We start from the raw sequence: 24144 nt of genomic DNA, 5'->3' as shown, positions 1-24144 counted from the left end.
CCAGGAGACTCAGTGGAGAGAGAGTGGGAGGGAGACAGATGTGGACAGGTGGACAGGTGTGCAGAGCGATGGATGGAGACAGAGCCAGCAGCCTGGCAGCTGTTAGGGGTGGTGGCTGCGGGGTGACAGGGCCCTGTTCCTGTTGCTGTATGTGACCCCGCAGTCCTAGCAGCTCTTCTGCAGCCTTGGAATTTTTCGAATTAAAACGCCACGGGAAAAACCAATCACTTGGTTCAATGCTTGCACACATGAACACACACACACACACACACCCAGAGGCCGATGTGCTGCTGTGGTTCTGGGAAGAGTCACCTCCCCGGAGAGCCGCACATCCTGGTCTCCCGAGCAGACCCCAGAAGGTACCTGTAATGTGACACCATTAACGGGAACCCTGGAAAGTACCCGGTATGCCAGGTGGCTGCCCAGAGAGGAGAGGAGTCTCCCCCCCCTGACTTCTGAGACCGAGGCTTGTGTTCAGTCATTCACTCAACAAACGTGCACCAGGCACCCAAGGGTGTGTGAAAAGCTGGATGCACAGCACCTGAGCAAGGCCCTCGAGGTCACCACCCTCGTGATACCAGTCATCAAAATCCAGGTTTGGCTAAATACTGGCCCGGTCCTTGCTTCTTATAACCCATGAGTCAGAAACAACTTGATATTTGTAAATGTTTGAGAAAAAAAAAAGGAAAATATTCTGTAATATGTGAAAATTAAATGGAATCCAAACGTCAGCGTCCATCCAGGGCATTTCTTTGGACTATTGCTGAGTCTCTTAGAAACTCTCTCTGACTGCATGTGGCCGACAGCAGCAGAGGTCAGCGGTCTCAATAGAGATCGTGTGGCTCAGGGACGCACCACATATTTACTGTCTGGCCCTTTTCAAAAAGCTGGAGGACCTCTGGGCTAAAGCTGTGGTTTGGGCGTGGGTCTCGGAGGTTGCAGAAAGATGAAATCATACAATGCATGTATAAAAAAGAAAAAGAAGTAGATAATGCTATGTATAACAGTATAGTGCCTAAAAATCAGTAAGTGCTCCCTCAACGTGATGGCGAACAGCCCCAATTTGCTCAGGGGGACAGAGAAGATTATAATAGTCCCCACCTGGTACAGCTGTGTGGATTTGATAAAAGAAGGCATAGGAGCACCTGGCACGGAGCCTGCCCAGCAATAAACAGCACTTATAGGCTACACCGCAAGTGGACTTGAACGGTATCCTTTCTGTTTCTATTCTTCCATGTTAATTATCTTAGTTAATTTTTAATGATATATCCCAAAACATTTAAAATGTTTAAGAGACTACATGGAATATATGATATAAAAATTAATAACATGGAAAAAGGTAGCTTACATGACCTTTTTTTTTTTTATACTGGAGATTAAACCCAGGACAGTTTATCACTGAGCTACATCCTTACCTCTTTTTATTTTATTTTTTTGAGATAGAGTCTTGCTAAGTTGCTGAGTCTGGCCTCCAGCTTGCAATCCTCCTGCCTCAGCCTCCACAGACACGAGGATGACAGGTGTGTGTCACCCTGCCCAGCACATGATCATTTTGTGAAGCCAATAAAATCTTATTTTCCCTTCTCTGATCTCATGCATCCTATTTCAAAGTGACAACTACCCGAAAAAGGGGCATTGATGTTCCTGTACTTGACAGTTTTACCATAAATGACTTTGTTTCTCCAAACACTGTATTGTCTTTGCATCTTGCTGAACATACAATCCAAACGATTCCACTCTGTCAGAGTCTTCTACGATGTGCTCGTCCCTCTCAGCCCTGCGTACAGTTCATCCATGTTGACATGTTCCATTTCTTTTCACGGTTATATGAAAAGCGAGGTGGGGAGGTGTCGTCTATGGTTGATTTCAATAAGCAAAGACCCCCTTGTGTGTGTCATTAGCTCATTGAACCTCCCACCGTTCTGGGCGTGAGGTTCCCATGGTCTGTTCACTCACTCTGAAAGCCGGAAGGCACAGAGGCGGGGCTCAGAACCAAGCCCTCAGTCAGCCTTCCCTGTCCCCAGCTTATTAAAATCACCCTCTTCCAAAACCAAAGCATTTTCCACATTATCCAAGGCAGAGGTAATGATCAACCTAACTCTGTCCCCAAGACTAAAGGTCATTAGCAGATAAAAAGACACTGTGCTTCCCAACGATGTTGGAATCATCCTTCCATACCAGGGAGCAAGGCTCCTGGAGAGTCGCCGAGGCTAGTGGACCTCAAACCTTTGCTAGATGGTTCTCTAAAGCCTTTGTACAGTGGGGGCCTGTGCAGGGGGGATCAAGGAGGAAACTGATTTCGGCACAGGGTGCAAGATGCTGATGAGGTGGAGAGCAACCACCCGGCGGGATGAATGAAGATGAAAAAAAAAATATTACTTTCTACAAACCTCGAAATCTGTCAAGACAGCTGTCACCTCCTGAGCAGACCTGAGTTGTAAAGTCTGCTTCCTTGACATCGCGCGGCCCTCTCTTCCCAGAGTCTGAGGGGTTTGACACACGCTGGGGATTTCACCCCTCGGTTTGTTAAGAACGCCTGGAGGTATTTTCAAGACATCTGTGGGGTCGCTCGCCCTGTTTCTTGAGATCCTGACGTTGGTCCTCTTCTGGCCCTACAACCTGGACATGGTGGCTGCTCTGTGACATCAGATGATTCTCCGACCACCTCTGTGACCTCTATCTCCACAGGGAAATCCTCCCGCTGGGCCCAGGGCTCCCTGGGGATCCTGTGGAAAAGGCAGACTGATCAGTCGGGTTGAGGCGGGTCCTGACCACACCTCGCGGGTCCCAGATCCAGACCCCACCCTGCTCTCTGCCAGGAGACTGAGCCCTCTCCCTGCAGCACCTGCCCACTATAGACTGGTACCCACCATGGAGCACCCGCCCAGTGGCGCCCTCTGGCTCGCAGCAGGGGTGGGTCAGTGGGAAGCAGCGGCTGGAGTTGGGAGCAGCTGTTCCTTCCCCGCGGAGGCCAGGAGTCCTTCTCTGCAGCTCCAGATCTTTCCAGAGACAGGAACACAGTTCCCCCATCCCTGCATCCTAGAGGCCTCGGGGTGCAGTGATAGGCAGGACAAGGGGCCTGGAAAGAGGTCCCTGTGTCAATCCGTGGGACCTGTGAACACATTACTTTGTATGGCAAAAGGGTCTTTGCAAATTGTGACCCTGAGATAGGGAGATTCTTCTGGATTACCTGGTGGACCTGTGGCATCATTGGGGACTTTATATGTCAAAGAGGGAGTAGAACGGCTGTGTGAGGAAGACTCGTCTGGCCGGTACTGGCTTTGAAGATGGAGGGGAGAGCCCGCAGGGGAGGGGTGCAGGGGTCTTGAGAAGCTGGGCACGGTGACGCATACCTGTAATGCTAGCCACTTGAGAGACTGAGGCAGGAGGATCACAAGTTCCAAGCCAGCCTGGGCAACTTAGCAAGACCCCATTTCAAAATTAAAAAAAAAAAAAAAAGGACTGGGGATGTAGTTCAGTGGTGGAGCACCCCTGGGCTCGACCCTCAGTACTGCAAAAAAAGAAGCCGAGCAACCAAGAGGACAGGAGGACAGTCCCCAGGATCTGCAGGAGGAACGCAGCCCCGCCAACACCCTGACCCCACACTTCAGACCTCTACCTTCCAGGGCCGGGAAATGGCCACCAGCTGTCCATTCTGCAACTGCTGTGCACGCTGCCCAGGCACTAGACACGGGGCAGTGAGCAGGACTGGCCGCAGAGGGGACCCCTTTCCAGGGTTAGAAATAATCAGTGTGACAGCTGGAGTGTGGCTCAGTGGTAGGGCGCTTGCCCGTGAGTGAGGCCAAGTTCCAACCCTGCAAAAAAGGGAAGAGAAGCAATGAGTATAAACCTGCTGACAGTATTTGGCGCATAATTATTGCTTAGCAAATGAAAGGCGTTTGGGTTTGCTCCTCTTCCCTTCGTCTTGATTCAGGCCCCTCCCAAGCTGTGTGCGTGCCTTCTCTCCTTCAATGGCAAAAGTCCTTCAAGACGCGGAGGGAGACCGGTACTTATTTTGTATTCCTAGAGCACCTAGCCCCATGCCCGGCTCACGTGCTCATTAAATCGTGATTCAATGGGTGCGTGCGTGCCCTGAACGGCACCTTTGAATGGGAATTATAATCACGACAAAGCCAAAGCAGCAAGGGGCACGCAGGTGCACCTATGCCACACACCCGAGAAGAGGGTGATACTGAAATTGATCCTGAGGTCTCAGTAAGCCCCATCACATCCGTCATAAAGAAATAAATTTTTTATTCATAAATTCAAAACAAGACTCAGACCTCAACAGGAAAAAAAAATGTCAAGCAACATAAAGGAAACCCAGCCAGCGCACGTGAAAAGATGCTCAGATTCACTTCTAAGAGAAATGCGAATTTAATTACCCAGAACCGGCACGTCTCACCCATGTGACGGACGACAAGGGTGAGAAAAGTTGTATGACGTGGAGCTGATCAAGGTGGAACAGGACAGGCTGTTCAGCCTCACTGAGTGATGATTTGGCGTTAGGTATCCAAGTGACACATGTAAAACCCTGGCACACAGTGCTTTTGGAGCGGGACATGTGTTCCAAGTTGCTCAGGGCTCCAATGCACAGTTAGGAAGCCCTGCAGACGGCAGGCGCCGAAGAGACTTTCCATCATATCCTGCTTTCAACCTTTCCCATTTTTCTAAGTGAATGTAATACCTATTTAAAAAAAAAATACCCCAAAATTTTAAAATTCAGAAATGCTTTAAGCCCGGAAGAAGGACTTTAAAAACAAAGACAGGGCCAGGCTGTGTCTCAGCGGTAGAGCGTTTTCCTACCCAGTGTGAGGCCCCGGGTTCCATCCCCAGCACCAAAACCAAACAAAATCTGTGATCTCAGTAATGATGGCATTGAGATGAAACGACTCGTTCCAAACTACAGGGTGGACGAGGGAACGCCAGCCCAAGGAGCCAGATCATCCACTATGGAGCTGAATTTGGTCCATAGCAGATCCAGAACGGAGACCCTAAAATATGTTCGTGCTTACAGTCGCCCAGGGTAACCAGGAGGGCTAGCTAGACAGGCCTTCTGCGTGGTCATGGGGTCTCCTCTGTTCAGAATAAGTGGGGAAGCAAGAGCTGAACTATTTGCCGTGCAAGGGTCTAGATTTCTAGAAAGAGATCCAGAGAAGCTGACCTTGACTACAACAGGAGAGCAGGAGGACACTCCAGCCAGCGTCTCTGGGCACACACAAACACACAGAGGACCCTCTCACTGGTCGAGAATAGCTCCCACGGCCCCTCCTCTGAATCTTAACCCCCTACAAACAACTCCTGCAACCATCAGTTCCAGCAGACACCCCTGACTACCGCCTCCTCCAACCCAATGACCACGCCTGCAGGTTCACGCCTCTCCACTAGAGGCGCTGTCGCCTTCATCCACGCCCAGCGTCTAACTTCCAGAGCCACGTGGAAGAGGATGTGAACCCCAAACAATTCCTTCTGGTTCAGTATGACCATGGTCTTACCAGGTACCGATGACATCAGTTCCGAGCATCACCTACTATTACTTTGTTCGTAAACTGCCTGCGGGTCTTACAGTATGGTATTGCTTTTTTTTTTTTCTTTTGGTACCTGGGATTGAACTCAGGAGCACTTGACCACTGAGCCCCATCCCCAGCCCTATTCTGTATTTTGTTTAGAGACAGGGTCTCACTGAGTTGCTTAGCGCCTCGTTTTTGCTGAGGCTGGCTTTGAACTTGGCATCCTCCTGCCTCAGCCTCCCGAGCTGCTGGGATGACAGGTGTGCGCCAGAGTGCCTGGCTGTATTGCTTTCTTATTACCCTTATTTTAGTAGCTATATTTTTTAATTTTAAAAAATTAATATATATACACATAACTGTACATAGTTATGGGGTACAGTGTGGTGTTTCAAAACATGTGTCCAATGTGTAATGATCAGATCAGGGAAATTGGCATATTTACACTTAATACTTTAAGCATTTATCATTTTTTTTGGGTTGGGAACATTCAAAAGTCTACTAGCTATTTTAAAATGTACAATTAATTGTCAACCATCGTCACCCTATGGGCTACAGAATATTATCAATTCTTCTCCTGTCAAACCGCAGCTGTGTAAGTGTTAACCATGTTCTTTCCCCCGACCCTCCCCAGTAGCCACATTTTATATTGTGATAGTGTTTGAGGATTTAGAGTCAGACCTCAAGTGACACAAATATTAGCTCCTTGGTGACTACACTATTACCACCATCAAAGAGCAACTACCACCAGTTCAGCATTGTTTTGCAAATTCAGTGTTTGGAAACTTAGCTGGTTCCTAGGAAATGAAAAAAAGAATCTGCAATAAAAGCATCTGCTTGAGGTTATGGTCCCCTTCACCACCCTTGGGGTCAAGGCCACGGACATGCAATGGGATCCAAGAGCAGGGCTTCACCAGGAACTTTTTCATTGCCAAGTTGAATAAGCACTTAGGTCTCTGCCCACAGTTGATTTGTGTGGGAATTCCTGCTTTGCCCTTCATTTCCTATCTACTTCTGAATAGGAGCTACATGGCTAGAAGTTTCTTTCATGACCTAAGGCCAGGTCATCACACCAGCCTCTGTGTGCAACCCAAGCTCTCAGGAGATGGCATGGACCTTAGCGTCTCCATGCCAACAGCCCCTGGGGCTGGTCACCAAATGTTAGTGCAGTGTGACAACCCAAGCGAGCCCCCCCATCCCCCGGAAGTTGGAAGTTACAAGTTAAGATCCCTGCAACCACCCTGCCGCCCTTCCTCCAGACTCCCCTTACTGGGAACAGTTGTCTAACTTCTGTCTTGACCCCAGGCACCTTCAGAAGTGCCTCACAAGGACACCTGGCTGTCTTCTGACTTGGTAGGCAGCCACTGAACCCAGTGGCTTTGGGCTGTGCTCAATCCAGTGTCTGGCACATGTGCGGTGCCTCGGGTTGTTTTCTGAATAAAGTAAAACAACTAAGCTGGCTGGATCCGATGACCTCCATGAAATAACTCAGTTGAGATGGAGAGGAGGCCACGGTGTCTTACAGTATAAATAATGCAAATCACAGAACTAATCACTGTTTTGTTTTACAATTTCTTTTTGCTCATGCTGTGTACACTGTTGCCAGAAGACAACAGCCTGGTTTGAATGTGGCCTAAACCTGCTCTAAAGGAAAGCGCCACTGTCCCACATTGGACTTCACTCCTCCGACAAGCCTCCCTGAGCACCCCTTACCTGCACCCCACCCAAAGCGTCCACACCCAGCCCTGTGCGTTTCCTAATCCTTCTGATGCACCTTAGGCTTTACTTTGTCTCCTAGAGCTCTTTCTGCAGTTGGCACTCAGTGAGGACCGATTCCTTTCCTCCCCACCCCGTATCCCAGGGCACCTTCTAGCTCGGAGCAGCTGGATGTGAACGTGGTGCCAGTGAGCGGGGCTAAGAGACCCACCATCCCAATTGTTCCCTGGACATTTCTGATGAAGTAAATGACAAATACCATGATATAAGAAAAATGGTTTTATTCCTAATTTTTAGTTCCATACAGTTTACAAATACACTTTACTCTGTAATAACGGCTTTGCAACTAGCAAAGCAGTTGAACTAACACCCATAAATACAGGTGGGGAGACAATTAACATTCACTACTGTTTCTCTACATAGACTACTCTTTTAATGTCATTTTCTAAAAAACAATTGCAAATAGACTACATAATATACGTGGGCAAAAAGGCAATTAAGTGGATCTCTTGAAACACTAAATGTATAATAAACAGCATATTATCAACATTTACATGATTCACATCAAAATGATGACATCCTAAAACGTATTCCTTTTAAAGGATAGATTTATCAATAAAATATTACATATCTTTAATACTCTGGTGCAATACTCTTCATACAATGCAGGAAAATTAAATGTAGGTCTAGTCATCGGCTTAATAAAGGGTCCTTTTCAATTAGCTTTTATTAATAAAAGAATCACAATTAGGTCATAAATAAACAGGCAAATTATTAATTACATGATTTGAGGTTTAGGATGGAAACTTGTAAAAATTAGTTTGACATACAGCATAGTTACCAGCTCACTACAGCCACCTGCTTAATGTCTTGCCTTGTGTGAACTGCCCGTGGCAAAGGAGGAGTGAACATTTTAGTCACAGAAGATACAATAAACTATGTTTGGAACTCATTTTTCAAGAGGAAGAAGGAAGAAGACTTCAACAGAATCACAAGCTAATACATATCCTAGGAAAGGCATCTCCAAACCAAGGAGGCATGTGCTTCTAGGTAAAAATTTATTCCCACCACCAACAGAGCCTCCCTCTGGATCACTAACCTACACCAACCGCACACCTTCCCACGTTCCTCAACTGGAAGTGACCCAGGGTTTTATGTTACTTCTTTTTTAATTTTTTTTTCTAATTTTATTTATTTATTGGTATGTGGTGTTAAGGATCAAACCCCATGCCTCACATGCCAGGCGAGTGTTCTGCCACTGAGCCACAACCCCCGCCCGTTGTTATTTCTTAAAAATCCCCCAGTAAAATAACCCCTAAAACAATCTTGACAATTTTCTTGGCTGTTCCAAAGCAACTGGGTACAGACACCAAGAAAGTCTACCTACAGTTTCTCACCCCATTCTGCCACGTTTAAAAAGTCACTGATTTCAGTGGGAGAGGTGACCTTTGGTGTCAGGAGAGCCACACACTGGACATGAGACACCTTTTTATTTTTTTAAGAAAGAAAGCTATAAAGACTCTGAAATTTGGCTTTTTTAGAAAAACCCAATACCATGTGCCAGATAATTTCTTCACCCCAAATATAAAATCCTATGCTTATAATTTTAAAATACTCAGCCAGCTATGGTCTGTTGTGTGCGTTTAATGCCCAGCAACAATGCAGAAGTGGGTGCGGACCTGTGCCCATCTCGCCTAGCCAGGGAGCCTGATTCACCGGTTACTGACCGCGCTGGCCCGGGGCCTGTGACTTCCTCGTGAACCGCCTCTTGAACTTGCATTTTCACCTTCTTAACCTCACACCTCAAGCTACCCCCATCTTCCTAGCCCTCTGTCTGGTTCCACCATATGCACAACGACCTGCCCTGAGAACGTGCAATCACCTTTTACCAAACACAAGACAGACATCAGCAGCCTTCCCACGGATCTTCTGTTGGCATCAGTTCATTTAATAATAGTTGGATGAAATCAGCGTGTTGGAACAAAGCTGGCCGAGATCAGGTGTTTCCATTCTGAGTGCAAAAACAACCCATCTAGAGCTACCAGCCGAGATGTGAACTCAGCAGATGTACCTGTCCCGTCACACCCTTGCATGCTGGTGCAAGACTCTGTCCCCAAAGCACACAGTCAAAACACCACCACAAAATCCAAATGAGTCAACTTGACAATGCCGTAAAGAGAAGAGGGTGCAAACGCTGGGCCGGGAGCTCCCTGTGCAGGCTGGACAGGAAGACCGTGCTCGTTGCATCCGCCCAGGGGTGACTCAGGCCACACCTCGCTCTGAGCAATTCTGCTTCCCAGGAATACGGGGTGGGGGAGCATCAGTGTTCATTTCATCTGTGAAAATGGCGGCCATTGCACTCCCCAACCACCTCGGGGAGTGAAAGGGCTCCGCAAAGAGCGACCACCAGGACAGCCCTGCCACTCAGAGCACAGCAGGAGGACTCTGGGGAGAGACCGTGACTTCCCAGCACAGTTGCTCTCACACGTGACAAGAGTCAACCTGCAACGCTGTCTTCAGACACTCTCACTGAATGACAGTTTAACACTTGAGGCAAGGGGGACGTCCCTGGAGAAGGCACTTAAGGTAGGACATCAGCAAGTCTCGCTGCTGCCTGCACAGAGGCTGGCTCACCTGGCAGCGGCTGGGCTGCTCCTCCGCCGTGTGGCCTGGCAGTGCCACAAGGGCGGGACAGAAAGCCAGCGGCACTTAGAAAGCATCACATTGGCCATGGTCTGCGAGGACAGGGGATTCAGTTTCGAATGCTCTGTCCCCCAAACACCTCTGTGCTTGCGAGACCTGTCCCTTGGGGGAGGTTGGGAGCGTGTGCTCAGAGCTTCCTGAAGGCCCTGCTCCTCTCTCAGCCTGACCTGCAGCTTCTCCCACTATCACAGCAGAAGCAGCTTCCCAAGGTCACTGGCAGCTGGTTGCCATAGCACTGGCTGTGCCAAATGTTAGACTGTGGCCCCAAGGCACTGCACCTCCACTTCATATCCCCTCACACCCTGGCTGGGCCTGTGACTTCTTTAATCAAGGAAGGGCATGGAAGGGCGGCTGTGGTAGTTGTGGTCTGAGCCTGAGGCCCGGCCAGTTTGCCCTTGAGCAGGTGGGAGCTCTGAGCAGTCAGGGGACAGGCCTCACTACCCTGCTGAGGCCCCGTGGAGGACAGACCTGTGGACTCCAGCAGAGCAAAGCCCAGCCGTCCCAGTGTCTCATCGACCTGCCAACACACGGGGGACCACCCGCAAGAGCAGCAGAGGGACAGCTCCGATGGGCCCAGCTCAGATTGAGGAAGGGGGCGGGTGAGCGACACCTGACAACCAAAGCCCAGTCGGCCCAGAAGCCTGTTTAAAACACAAGACAGTCACTCAGAAGCAAAGGAAATATGGCAACTGTTTTCCCGTCACAAACGCCTGTCAACACTGAACAGGAACGGCCATCGGCTGAGAAAACACACCTCTTATCCTAGTTCATACATTTCCATGATTTTTTTTCCCATGATTTTTAACGGCGATGTGAAGACAGTCAACCTCTGACAGTCTCGGTCACTGGCTGGGAGACCATTTAGCCAAAAAAGAGGAAGCCCCCAGGTGAATTATCCACTAGGGATAAGTGCTATGAGTGAATGTCCCCAAAGTTCCTGTATTAGAAACTCAATCTCCAATGCAGCCGTGTGGAGAGGTGGGGCCTTAAAGGGGCCATCAGGTCACAGGGCTTTGCCGCCACAAATGGATTAACGTCATCACGGGAGTGGACTCATTTTAAAACCAGGCTCGGCCCTCTCTGGCTGTCCCTCAGCATGTGACGCCTTCCACCAAGTCCCCTGATGCAGCACTGAGGCCCTCAGCAGATGCCGCCCCACCCTGGCCTCCCAGCCTCCAGAACCGGAGACACAAATTGTTGTCCATTAAAAATCGCCTGGTCTGAGGCGTCCTGTCAGGCAACACAAAACAGACTAAGACAGCAGCGAGGGAAAAGGAAACGGTTCCCACTTCTCAAGGGTGCTGTTAATTTTCCCAAGCCATTTCCTTTCTCCAAGTGTCCCATCATCCCCCACAAAGAGAAAAAAAAAAAAATCAGGCTATTTAAAAAAAAAAAAAAAACTGCCCATAACTTGAACTTGAAGCCCCATGATCTCTAAAATATAGAGCACAATTTAACTGCTTTCTTGATTTAAAACAAAATTCTATAAAATATCACATTGTCTACATTGTAGAGACGACTTCTTCTTATCTGAGGAAATGAACTGCTGAGTTAGAATACAGTGGTCTTTAAATGGCTGCAAATGTGGCTGATCAAAAGGCAGTCAGCCAGGACACCAGCTTTCCAGATCCAAATCCATTCTTCACATAAACTTCCTTGTGTCTGTTCTTGAACTTTAGAGAGAAGGCGAAAGTCCACATCTGGGGAAGAAATAAGGTAGAAAATTTAAAGAGAATACGTTTAAAAGCTTAGCAAAGCGCTAAGTTCTGTTTTGTCTGGTTTTCAGGGCTGGGGCTGGACCCAGGCTTTGCCCGTGTCAGGCAAAGGTGCTGTGAAGGTTTCGGCAGTTGAGTTTCACAACCAGCCTCCCGGCGCTCCTTACCTATCCTTTCTTCACGGAGCTGGACTGAGTTTACCGCTCATTAACAGTAAAATCAAATACAGAATTAGTTAGGGTCAGGGTCAGGGTCAGGGCAGGGGGTCCCTGTTCCTGCAGCGTTCTTTAGAGTTGGTTAGCCGTCCAGGAGGTGCAGGGCACAGTCCGTCAGCACCTGGGCAGCTCAGGGCCCAGCGCCAGGTGGAAGTCAGGATACCTGAGCGTTCTCAGCTCTGCTGGCCCTCAACCAGTCCCATCCCAGTATGGGAGTTGGAAGCACCGAGCTGTACCCCTAGTCCCAAACCACTAAAAGGCAGATCTAAACATTTAGATACCTTACCACTGAGATGGGAATTTCAACATGAAATATACTACTAGTTTCTAGTTATTATTAAAACATACAGCTAGGTGTGGTGGCACACACCTATGATCCCAGCAACTCAGGAGGCTGAAGCAGGAGGATCACAGGTTTGAGGCCAGCCTGGGCAACTGTGCAAGATCCTGTCTCCAAATAAAAAATAAAAAGGGCTGGTATAGCTCAGTGGTAGAACACTCCTAGGTTCAATCCCTAGCACCAAGCAACAAAAATAAACCACATACTTGGGTTCCAGTCTAGAAAGGTGATTGGCAGGGAGGAGATGCATTAGGAGATGGGTTCCCAGCAGCAGAACTGATCCCATCAGAGGTCAAGAGGGTCCCCATATCTCACGGCCAGTCAGAGGCCGTCAGGGATGAAAACTCAAAACTGTGACTCCTCTCTTCCCACGGCTGTCCAGGTATCACCAGATTGTGCCCAGCACCTCCTGGTTACCAGCAGCTCTAATAAATGCCGCAGGGACAGTGACCCCTCCACCCTCCCTTGCTACTGCTGTCAGCTGCTCTCCTGGTGTTGAGTGCAGCCTCAGCCCTTGCACAACTGATTCTGTATTTGATTTTGTTGCTTAATGAACTGTAAACTCAATCCAGCTTGGAGAAGGAAATGCAGGGTGAGGAGCAAGGAGGCTTGTGTGTAAAGCCCAATTACAGTGTACTCTGCTGAAATAGTCACGATTCCTTGCCTGCTTAAAAACGCCATAATTATAGATGCAATGTGCCCAGAGCCCGCGGGCGCCCGGTACCTACTCTGGGCTGCAGTTCCCGCGGCTCTTCTCATCTGAAGCTCTTCTGCTGCTGCATCAGGCCCACGTTCTCATAGACTCTGGCATTGTCTTCTCTCATTCTGCAGAGAAAAGGAAAAGGGGGACACTCACAACCACGCAGGCCACGCGGTGTGAGCGTCCGTGGCACCTGCGCAGCACACCCACTTCCTGAGGAACCATCCGTTATGCTGCAGATGTCTTCTTGCCACCAGAGCAGATGTTCTTGGAAGGGACAAAAGACACAGACACACAGCAATATCACCACACAGCTATGAAGACAACAGGAGCCACCGGTCCCTGTGCTCCCTGGGGTGAGGAGGAAGTGGGGAGTCTCCAGGTGGCACAGCATGGAGCCCTATAGGATATAAGGCATTTGGGGCAAACCGTGAAGGAGGTGGGACAGGTTCATGCAACAAGGAGCCACTGTCACTTCCAACAGAGGCATCAGAACAGGGAAAAAGCTCCAAGATGGGAATGAGGCAGCAGCCGACAGGGACGAGCTCCTCTTAGCCTCGGCTCGGGGACCCTGAGGAGGATGGGCTAGTGTAGGGCCAAGGGGGGCCAGCATGCAGGAGCTCAGGTTTCTCTCTCAGCAAGGAGAGGGGATCAGAGTGGGACCCGAGCAGACAGGGACCCAGCAGCTGGGGGTGCTGGCCTAGAGGGGCTTTGGGCCTGGGATGCCCTGGGTGGGTGGAGGGATCAGGAATGGGGCGACAACCTGCCCCGCAGTCGCTGGCCTGCCATAGAAAGAAGGGAGTGGCTGGAGCCCATTCTGTCCCCCACAGGAGAGGAAGGTCGTCCGGCTTCACGACAGCACTGCAAACTACTGCAGGCAGCAACCAAGAATGCCAACGTTCCCAGTCCTTGCAGGGGACGGGAAGGGGCAGGTGGAGGAAGCTCCACTGCAAGCAAGTGTGAACACGAACCTCCATCTCCACCTAAGACAGCCAGAGGCCACGTCACAGTCCGCAGGCTTTAAAACCCACATCAAAGCAAAGAGACAAGATCCTTACGGGAAAATAAGAAGTGAATGCTAAACCAGAAAGTGACTTTAGAATATGACCAGTTTAGCACGTTCCTGCTGTGTTAGGGTTAAACAGGGGTCAGCAAACGTTTTCTGGAAAGAGCCAGGAGGCAGGTGTGGCAGGCTCTGCAGGCCACCGCCTCTGTCACTTACTCTCAGGAGCTTTCTTTTTGCTTTAGATGTGGTCTGCAGGCTGCAGCGTGCTGAGCCCTGGTGTGAACACCCACTGACTGGCAGGAAACCAGCATATCAAGGTGAGCGCGCACACCAACGCCAACTCACTTCCTCTTATTCAGAAAGAGTCTTAGTACATCAACAAGGGATGCTGCCTCCCTCTGCAACAGTCCCCGCCACTGCAAACCGAAACCTGGATTCTTCTTGGAGAGTCACCACTTGATAAGCTCAGAATCCCATACAGAGCACAGCGGCTGCCTTCAGTTGGGGCAAAAGAAGATGGAGTTGGGACGGCACTGCCACAATCCACAGCACCGCCAGCCATGGGGCGGCCATGCAGGGCCTGTGCTCTAGGTTTGTCACGGATGCTTTCAAGCCTTTATGGAACACCATACTGTCCAGGCAGAAAGAGGTTCCTTCATCGCTACTTACTCTGCACAGGGTGGTGTTGGGGTACAAGGTGGCAGGGGACTCTGGTCTCCACTTGTCTGGTCCGTTAGGGAATATTTAATGTTGGTATATTCGTGTCCTTTCCTCTTGCTCTTCTGAAAGTGCAAAAGGTGTGGATGAGAAGAACTGTGACGTTTTTTATAGAAATGAAGGAGCAAAAAAGGTATTCACCAAAGAGGGCCGACAGGTTAGATGGTCAAGAACATCGGTGTTCTTTCTGACCGTGATGTTAGGGGGCTCACCTCCTCAATATAAACACACCACCCCGATCAAAGTCCATTTGAACCCCACAGTTTGAAAGCACACAGGGTCACACACGGACCACTTACTAGGCCCTGAGCCTAACATGCCTATCTCTGGCTTCGAGAGGATCCCCACTTCCTGAGCCACCCCAGCAGTAATCATTTCAGAGTTCATGTGCACCCCATCTAATGATTTTCAGATAAACAGCCAAGAAAGGCGCTCCAGAAATAAACCCACTCCAAGTACAAAGGGCACACGGTACAGAAGATGGTTCCACTCTGAGGAGAGAAATGACCGTGCACTTTACCCCATCTCCCACCACTCCCCTCTCCCACAAAGACACCAAAACCCTGAAACTTCATTTTGGCTGAAATGATGCCCTGGGGGTGAAAGGAGGCCAAACAAACAAACAACAAACCCAGGAGGAAGTCATCGTGTCTCAATGTGGAGTGAGCTATATTCAGTAGGACTCCTGGTTAGATGGCTTATCCCCCTTTTCTATTCCTATATTTACCTAAAAACAACCAATTCTGAAAATCTACCCATCAAAGGGGCGTCATTATATAATGCTGCCTTCATTTTAAGATTGCTCGGGAAAGTGCGGAGAGCACACAGCACGGCCGCGTCAGACACTGTTGGGAACGCCATCCCCTGCCAGGGGGTAAACTGGTGCCATCGCTTGATGTACAATTAGTTCATGGAAGCAGTACTAACTAGTTAGTGTTTAGTAAAAATGAAAAGACATATATCTTGCGATCCTGAACATCTATTTCTCTTTGAGAAAACCTGGCACTTAAGGGTTGTACAAGGGTGGCCTGCGACAGGCTACTCTTAAGAAAGTCAAACAGAACAAAGGAAAGCCTCTGTCCACATGGTGGAGTAACAGGCAACAGAGAAGAGGAGCCGACACAAGGCACAATCCCTGCATCAAAACAGGTCCCACAGCTGCAGGACAACACTAGGGCAGGCTGCCGGCTGGGAGGCCATTCCAAACAGGCCTCAGAGACACTGTGCGAAGACATTTGTACCTTAAATGTAAAATGAGTCCCTGATGCTGTTGACTGCTTTAGGGTTTTGGGGGTTGAATTGAGTGAGGGGGCAGGGGTAGGGGTCAAAGGGAATCCCACCTGGACCTATCACACTAGATGTTTTTAGAAGAGGGAAAAAAAAACCTTTAAAGAAATGTGACAAAGTAAAAGGACAATTATGGGTTGTGATACTGTATACTTTTAAATTTTTTCAAAATAAAAATGTAAAACACAAAAGAAATCTAAATCCATCAGGGAAGTACCTTTTTTCTCTTCTACTCAAAACCCACAAAAGAACAAATGATCAACTGTGGGAAGCTCATACAGGTGGAGGAGGGAACCGCCACCACTCCAGGCGGTGAGCTGCAAGGCACCCCTGCTTCAGCACCACGGAACCTGGACCAACAAGGAGCATCCGCACTCAGACCTCAGCAGGAAAGGGAAACCCCTGGGCGTCAGTGTCACTGAGGTGGAAGGCAGTACCACGGAGGTGAGAAGACCTGGGGACACAGGTGGCTAGACAGTGGGGGCGTCCTGAAGAGAGCCAGTTCCATACAGCAGACACGCCCATTTTCTGAGGGGCTTTTCTTCTTTTATTCTTTTTATTTATTCTAATTAGTTATACATGACAGCAGAATGCAATTCAACCTGTAGTACACAAACAGAGCACAATTTTCCATGTCTCTGTTGAACACTATAGTAGAGTCGCACCATCCATGTTTTCATCCATGTTTTCACGGAATGATGTCCGTCTCATTCCCCTGTCTTCCCTACCCCCATTCCCCCCTTCCCCTCCCTCCCCTTTCCCCTATCTAAATTTCTCCATTCCTCTCATCTGCCCCCCAGCCCCATTATGAATCAGCATCCTTGTATCAAAGAAGACATTCAGCATTTGGTTTTTTGGGATTGGCTTACTTCATTATATTCTCCAACTCCATCCATTTACCTGCAAATGCCATGATTTTATTCTTTTTTATTGCTGAATGATACTCCATTGGGTATATACACCACATTTTCTTTATCCATTCATCTACTGAAGAGCATCTAGGTTGGATCCACAGTTTAGCTATTGTGAATTGTGCTGCTATAAACATTGATGTGGCTGTGTCCCTGTAGTATGCTCTTTTTAAGTCCTTTGGGTATAGACCAAGGATTGGGATAACTGGGTCAAATGGTGGTTCCATTCCCAGTTTTCCAAGGAATCTCCATACTGCTTTCCAGATTGGTTTCACCAATTTACAGTCCTGAGGGGTTTTTCTTGGTGTCAGGCCACCCTCCTGGCTGAGGCTGACTGGAAGCGGGGGAGCATGTTAGCCCTCTGATAAACTACACAGCTGCCCTCCATATCCACAGGTGCCACATCTCCAGATTCAACCAACCATGGATCAAACTATCCAAAACATGCACAGACTTTCCTGCTGTTATTCTCTGAACCATACAGTGAGTGGAAGAGTTATTTAACAGAGAGCATTTATACTGTTCCATGGATCACAGTAATCTAGAGATGATTCAAAGTACAGGGGAGGAGGTGTGCAGGTTCTATGCAAATACTACGCCATTTATAGAACGGATGGCGAGTCTCCGTAGATCCTGGTATCCATGCGGGCCCTGGAGCTCTTTGCCATCAGATACTGAGGGATCAATGTACTTCATAAGGAGTCATAATAACCTCCTGAACACCAGCACATGGATGTGCTCCCAGAACAAACGTGACAAAGCATTTGAGACAACAAATCCAAGTCAAAGCTGTTGACCTCCTCAGCCACCAAAGAACCTCTCCTAAGAACCCACTTAATAACGAGTAGGCATTGGAAAGGGCCAGGATAAGACTGCACACACGCCCACTGCAGGGAACAGAGAACAGGATGAAAAAGGAGCCAAGTGTAGCGGCACACACCTGTATCCCCAGCTATTCAGAAAGTTGAAGCAAGAGGTTCACAAGTTCAAGGCCAGCCTGGGCAACTTTGCAAGCCCCTGTCTCAAAATAAAATTTAAAAAGGGCTACGGTTGTGGCTCAGTGGTAGAACGCTCTACCATGTGTGAGGCTCTGGGCTCTGTCCCTAGCACTGTGGGAAAATAAACAAAAAATCAAAATGAGAAAGGAACAATAAGTAAAAGGCAGATAGAGAAGCAAATCACAAAAGAAATGAAGGAGAGAAAAGGAAAAAGTCAATGCTCACATTAGCCTCACAGACTCTATGCCATGAACTTTCTTTAAAATGAGCTCAACTAGGAGATTATAAAACCACAGAGGAGAGGAAAGCTGAGCTGGGACAGCACCAGGGAGACATGGAAAAAGAAAGACAAAAATTATTTACAGACTGAAATCCAATTAAAGGCAGCAAAAATAACTAAAAATTCAGAAGGAGGCACTGCAGATAACGCAGAGAAAATGTACTACAAAACTATGTTTCAAATGAAAAAAGAAAGGCACATAAGAGATTCAATATATGCACAACACAATTCCTGAAAAGAACAAGAAGAAAGCTTCTAAAATAAAATGCAAGAAAACACCCCTCAGATTAAAATAAAAATTTAAAAACATCTGAATCTGCATTTTAAGAGCCTATAAAGTAGGAGAAGCTATATAGCAATTTCCCAAACATCAAAGAAACAGAGAGGATCATGAGTCTCCAGGCAGAAAACATCGGGGGAAATAATCAAACTGGCTTTAGATTTCATACAAACACATAATTTTTAAAATCCTGTGGAAAAGATCACCCAAGAATTTCATACCCTGCTGAATTACCCTTTAGATATAAAACCTGTTCAGACATTGATAAGCATGCAAACACTTGAAATATAATACCTTCTTTAAAAAATCATGATCAAATCAAAAGAAATAATTAAAAAAAATAGAAGTTATAAAAAAAGACTCAAGCTGGGCACAGTAGCACACACCCACGATCCAATCTACTGTAGCCAGAGGATCACAAGTTCAAGGCCAACCTGGGTGACTTAGTAAAATTCTTTCTCAAATTAAAAATTAAAGAAGGCCTGGTCAGTGATGGAGCACCCCTGAGTCAACTTCCAGTGAGGCAAGAGGATCACCTATCAAAAAAATAAAATAAAAATATCTTAAAGACTAAAGCACTGATTTAAATACAGTGCTAGGCTAAGCAGCTGTAGCAATTGTATGTTTAAAAAGCCATAAACCATGTTAAAAAATAGTTTTAAAAATATGTAATTCTCTTTCATAGGTGGGATTAAATACAAATTAAATAACAAAAACAGTGAAACATGCTCACTTTGTACCAGCCACGATTTGAATACCATCGTATTAATTTTCACAGCGACCTTTTGAATAGACACTTTTCTTGATCCTATTTTACAGATGAAAAAAACGCACAACTTCTAGGCCAAGCCCTTAGAAGAGCAGTTGGCAAAACACTGGCTTGGGACACACATCTAGCACAAGGCCTGGATTTTGTAAGGGCTTCAAGATAAGTAGAGCTTTTACATTCAAAAGGTTTTAAACAAACCAAGGAAAAAGAACAAGAGGGGAACAGCACACGTGGCTGCAAAGCCCGATCCTCTACTCTGACCCTTCACTGAAAGTCTGCTGACTCCGACATAACAGGCAGTCGCGGCCCCCTGCCTCCTTGTGCTCCCTGCACCCACGTGGAAAGGGAACATTCTAGAGGACAACAGAGCTACCACAGAACGTGCCTGGCTTCTCTGATGACTCGGGGAACAGGCCACCCTACACCCCCTTCCCAAATTGCCTGTCAGATCAGACTTTTACATAGAAGAGAAATAAGCTTCTGAGTTATGCGAGCCACTAATATTTAGCCTCTATCAACAGATGAAGCAGTCGTTAGAGAATTTTAATCTAGGAAAGATTGCAGAACAGATATCCAAGTTGAAAATGTTTTGTTTAGTTTACATAGTGACCCTGTCTCTAAATAAAAAATACAAAATAGGGCTGGGGATGTGGCTCAGTGGTTGAGTGCCCCTGAGTTCAATCCCTGAGTACCAAAAAAAAAAATAAAAAAAATGGAAAGACTGTGAATAACAGCCTCTGAAAAGATACCACAGACTTATTGCACTGAAATGATTACTTACATAAGAAATAATCTTTAGAAAGATACAATATAGCCCGGCACAGTGGCACATACCTATAATCCCAGCAACTTGATGGGAGACTGAGACAAGAGGATACAAGTTCAAGGCCAGCCTGAGCAACTGGGTAAAACCTTGTCTCAAAATAAAAAAATAAAAAGAGCTGGGGATGCAGCTTAATGATAGAAGACCCCTGGGCTCAATTCCCGATACTAGAGGGGGGTGTGGAAAAAAAGAAAGATGCGGCATAATTCAAAATGAAATATTAAGGGACTAGGGATGAGCTCAACAGTAGAGCACATGCCTAGCATTCACAAAGCTCTGGGTTTGCTCCCCAGAAAATTAAAAAAAAAAAAAATCAGTCATCAATAAATTTAATAAGTATTAAATGGAAGAACTAGCAGAGAATTTAAAAATTATTCTAAAGTTTAAAAATCTTAATTCCTTTCAAACAAAAATCTTACATATATAATAAATGTAAACTAAAGCATTAACTTGCTTTGTTATTCAATACTTCTTTAAATTGTAGTTTAAAAAAAGATGAAACGTAAGATCTACCCTGTGAGCAAATTTTTAAATATACAGTACAGTACTGTGAACTATATAACATACACTGCGGTACAGCAGATTGCTAGAACTTTCTCATCTGCATTACAGAACATCTAGACCCACTCACAGCAGCTTCCCTCCTCCTTCCTTACTACCTTCTTAAAATTCAAAATCAACATTTCTACATGAAGTGATGACAATTTTCTAAAGAGGAGCGATTAATGCAAACAGCATAGGAATTATTTCAATGAATCAAAGTAGCCCAAGAAAAAGCATAAGGATGTTGGAGTTTTTTAGCTTACTTAAGTAAAACTGATTCACAAATCAGATGAGCTTGTCTCTTAGCTGTTTCTGTGACAGCCCAGATGTCTTATAGATCAAGAAGTAGTCTCAGGGGACAGAAGCTGTTCTGCTCTGCTTTAATTTATCTTTGGAGGGTAGAGGGTAATGAGCTTCTGAGGCCTAGAAAATAATGTAAAATTGACCTATCCTCCCCTCACAGTCATTGACACAGCATGGTCACCAAGCCTTCTGCATGTCTATGACTCTTAAGGCTTTGCCAATTTGCACACAGTCAAGGTCGAGAAGAAGGAGCCACCATGAGGCCCCACGGTCACTGGGATGAAATGTCTTCCCATGTGAAGTGACTCTGATTACCCTCTCAAACTCTGAACCAGAAAAAGTCCAAAAGCCAAGAGCAGGAGGGAAGGGTAAAATGGAAACTCTCCGGTCTGGGTGACAGCAGCAATGACCTCCCTGGGTGCTTTGGGGTCAGGACTGCAAAGACCTTCCCTCCTTTCACATCAAATCCAAAGCTCACGGGCCCTACTTCTCTCCAAACCCACTAGCAGCCTCCACCCCGTGCAAACCGCACGCCCTCTCCACCACGGTGCTGCCGCTTCTCCCTGGCCCTGCGGCTGCCCGCGCCTGTCCTGCCCCTTCATCTCCCTCAAGCCAGAGTCCTAAGTTCCAGTGGGATCTTTCTCTAGCACTCCTCTACTTGAAGCTCCTCAGTGACTTCCCATCTCCCTCAGAAGAAAGTCTCAACTCTAACACGACTCACAAGTCCCCACAGGCCCCCACTCTGGTCTCTGCTTTCTTTTCCAACCTTGCCCATGGCTCCCTGCATTCCCCCCAACTCCTTCCTGTCCAGCCCAATTGACTTCACCTCCACTTAAGTCCCCAGGATTTGGCACCTGCCTGACCAGTCCAGCCTGCTTTAATTAATGCACAGAAGAATGAACATTTGGGGGCAGGGGTACTGGGGGTTGAACCCAGGGAGGCCTTACCATGGAGCCACATCCCCTGCCCTTTTTTGTTTTTTATTTTGAGATCCAGTCTCCCTAAGTTGCTTAGGACTGCACTAAGTTGCTGAGGATGGCTTTGAACTTGTGATCCTCCCGCCTCAGCCGCCTGAGCCACTGGGATCACAAGCGTGCGCCTCTGCACTGGCTAAGAATAAACATATGTGAAGAGGCCTTTTCAATGGATCAAGGAAACTGCAGAAGATACACAAAAAAGCACAAATCCAGGGAAACAAATAAAACAGGGCACATGGGGTGTGGTCTCTGTGAACTCAGATTTCCAGCCCCATGAGGCAGCACCTAAAAGATGTCTACAACGCAAAAGGTATCCAAATATTCCACAAAGGAATAACACCAAAGAACAAGAAAACAGCTAATAAAACATAGGCAGCTGAATGGTCAGTACCACACCAGGCCAGTTCAAGTCTTTCTTAATTTAATTGCAACAATTTAAATTTAGCCTGCACCACCGCATCTCTATCCTGGCCTTATCACTCCAAAATTTATAAAAGTGACCTGTGTCCAACTGTAGGGTTCTCTCCAGAGGAGACGCTAAGGCCTCTCTAACACTGCATCTTAAAACGTGCTCCCCACGGGCTACAGGAAGCAGTCCAGGTTAGCAATTCTCAAACTGTTTTTATAATAGTTGAGTAAATTGGTAACTGAGTTGTAGATAACAGATCTGAGGCTTCTCCCTTCTAGGGGAAAAAGTGACACACGAGCCGGGGGGAGGCCAGAGTGTACCCTGGGGCACTGGGTGAACTCAAGGTTGGCGCTATCTGCACAGATGGCACCAGAAACAAATACAGAAGTGGGTGTATCACAGGTTGATACACTGACAAATTTTCTAGCTGTCTGCTGGGAAGGCCTAGAAGGAGCGATGCCCAGTAGCCAGGAGCACAACCAGCACCCAGGTTCAGTTTCTAGATGCTAGTTTCCAATAAAGGGAAGAGGGGGCTCCATAGAGAACTGGCCAATTCCAGGGCTAGAGCAGGGAAAATTTAAATGAGCCTGGAACATCCTGTAGTGCCAGCAAGTAAGGAAGTGCTCAAAAACAAAAGGATCTGTGCACATCAAAGGACTCGGGGGCAACTGAAAAGTCCCCCAGTGGCCAAAGTTGCAGTAGTTTTAGCAACAAAATAAACAGCATAGTATTAAATTATAAACCAAGCATAAAACAACATACACAGCTCTGAACTTATATAAATCAATAAAAAGTAAGTAAGTACAGAAAGGGACAAGTCTTCCTTTTTAAAAGATTCTAAATGATCTATGTAGTCACCACGCATTCCAGGAGATACAGCTTGCTTCTGCATGGTGGACTACATGACTCAAGGCTTAGGAATAGAACAGGGAACAGGTACAAGAGTTAACTGAACAGTAAGAAATGTGGCAGGGAGAACCTAAGCCAAGTGACCGAGATTAATCCCAAGCAGGCTGTGCTGATAGAATCTACTCCCTAAGTCAGGAGAAGGAGAGTCAGCTATAACCATAATACACCGCAGTGGTAATTCTTCCAAATCTGTTAGCCAGTCTAATCACCAGAAAACCAAGGCTAACCCAACTTGAGAAAATCCTACAAAGTGTCTGATCAGTACTCTTCAAAATTATCCAGGTCTCTGAGTGCAGTGGTACACACTTGTTTCCCAGCAACTCAGGAGGCTGAGGCAGGAGGACTGAAAATTGGAGGTTTGCCTCAGCAACTCAGCAAGACCCTGTCTCAAGATTAAAAACAAAAAGGGTGGGGAGGAGGACTGGGGATATAGCTCAGAGGTAAAGCACCCCTGCATTCTATCCCTAATACAAAAAAGAACTGTCAAGTTCATAAAAAAATAAAGAACAACAAATAAAGTATCACTGGGGAGGAAGTGCTGGGGAGTGATATTAAGCCAAAATTATATTGTTATATTGTGTACATCTGCAAATATGTTATAACAAATCCCATAATTATGTAAAACTATAATGCACCAATTTAAAAATGTGGGCAGAGGGGAGAAGTATCACAGATCAGAGGAGACTAAGAAATCAGAACAGTAAACTCAACTTGGATCCTGAACTGAATCCCAGAACAGAAAAACATATGTGGGAAAACTGGTGGATCCAAGTAAATTCTAGAACTGGGAATGTAGCTCTGTGGTAGAGAGCTTGTCTACCACATGAACAAGGCCCTGGGTTGATCCTCAGCACCACAAAGAGAAGCAAAGCAAAACAAATTCTAGAGCTCAGTTAATGATAATGCATATATACTTATTCAATTTTGATAAATGTACCATGGTTATGTAAAAAGTTAACTTCAGAGAAAACTGGTGAAAGGTCTATAGGAACTACCTTTTTTTTTTTGGGGGGGGGGGTGGGCGGTACCAGGGATT

At 46.9% G+C, this 24144-nt stretch overlaps 1 protein-coding gene across 2 annotated transcripts in view; it reads right to left on the bottom strand.

Moving 5' to 3' along the window:
* Positions 1-7489: 7489 nt before the first annotated feature.
* Ptpn11 (protein tyrosine phosphatase non-receptor type 11) overlaps positions 7490-24144 on the bottom strand; it is a 59741-nt gene continuing 43086 nt past the window's right edge. For both annotated transcript variants that reach the window (XM_048785733.1, XM_015505135.2), the window contains exons 13-15: positions 14572-14684; positions 12925-13021; positions 7490-11626 (exon numbers count right to left, since the gene is read on the bottom strand). In XM_048785733.1, the coding sequence (XP_048641690.1) occupies positions 12952-13021; positions 14572-14684 (183 nt within the window). In that variant the 3' untranslated portion in view covers positions 7490-11626; positions 12925-12951. The remainder of the gene's footprint in view (positions 11627-12924; positions 13022-14571; positions 14685-24144) is intronic.

Source organism: Marmota marmota, unplaced genomic scaffold, assembly GCF_001458135.2.
Source record: "Marmota marmota marmota unplaced genomic scaffold, marMar, whole genome shotgun sequence".
In the NCBI taxonomy this organism is placed as follows: domain Eukaryota; kingdom Metazoa; phylum Chordata; class Mammalia; order Rodentia; family Sciuridae; genus Marmota; species Marmota marmota.
The sequence above is the reverse complement of the archived record's forward strand: the minus strand, read 5'-3'. Positions and strand labels throughout refer to the sequence as shown.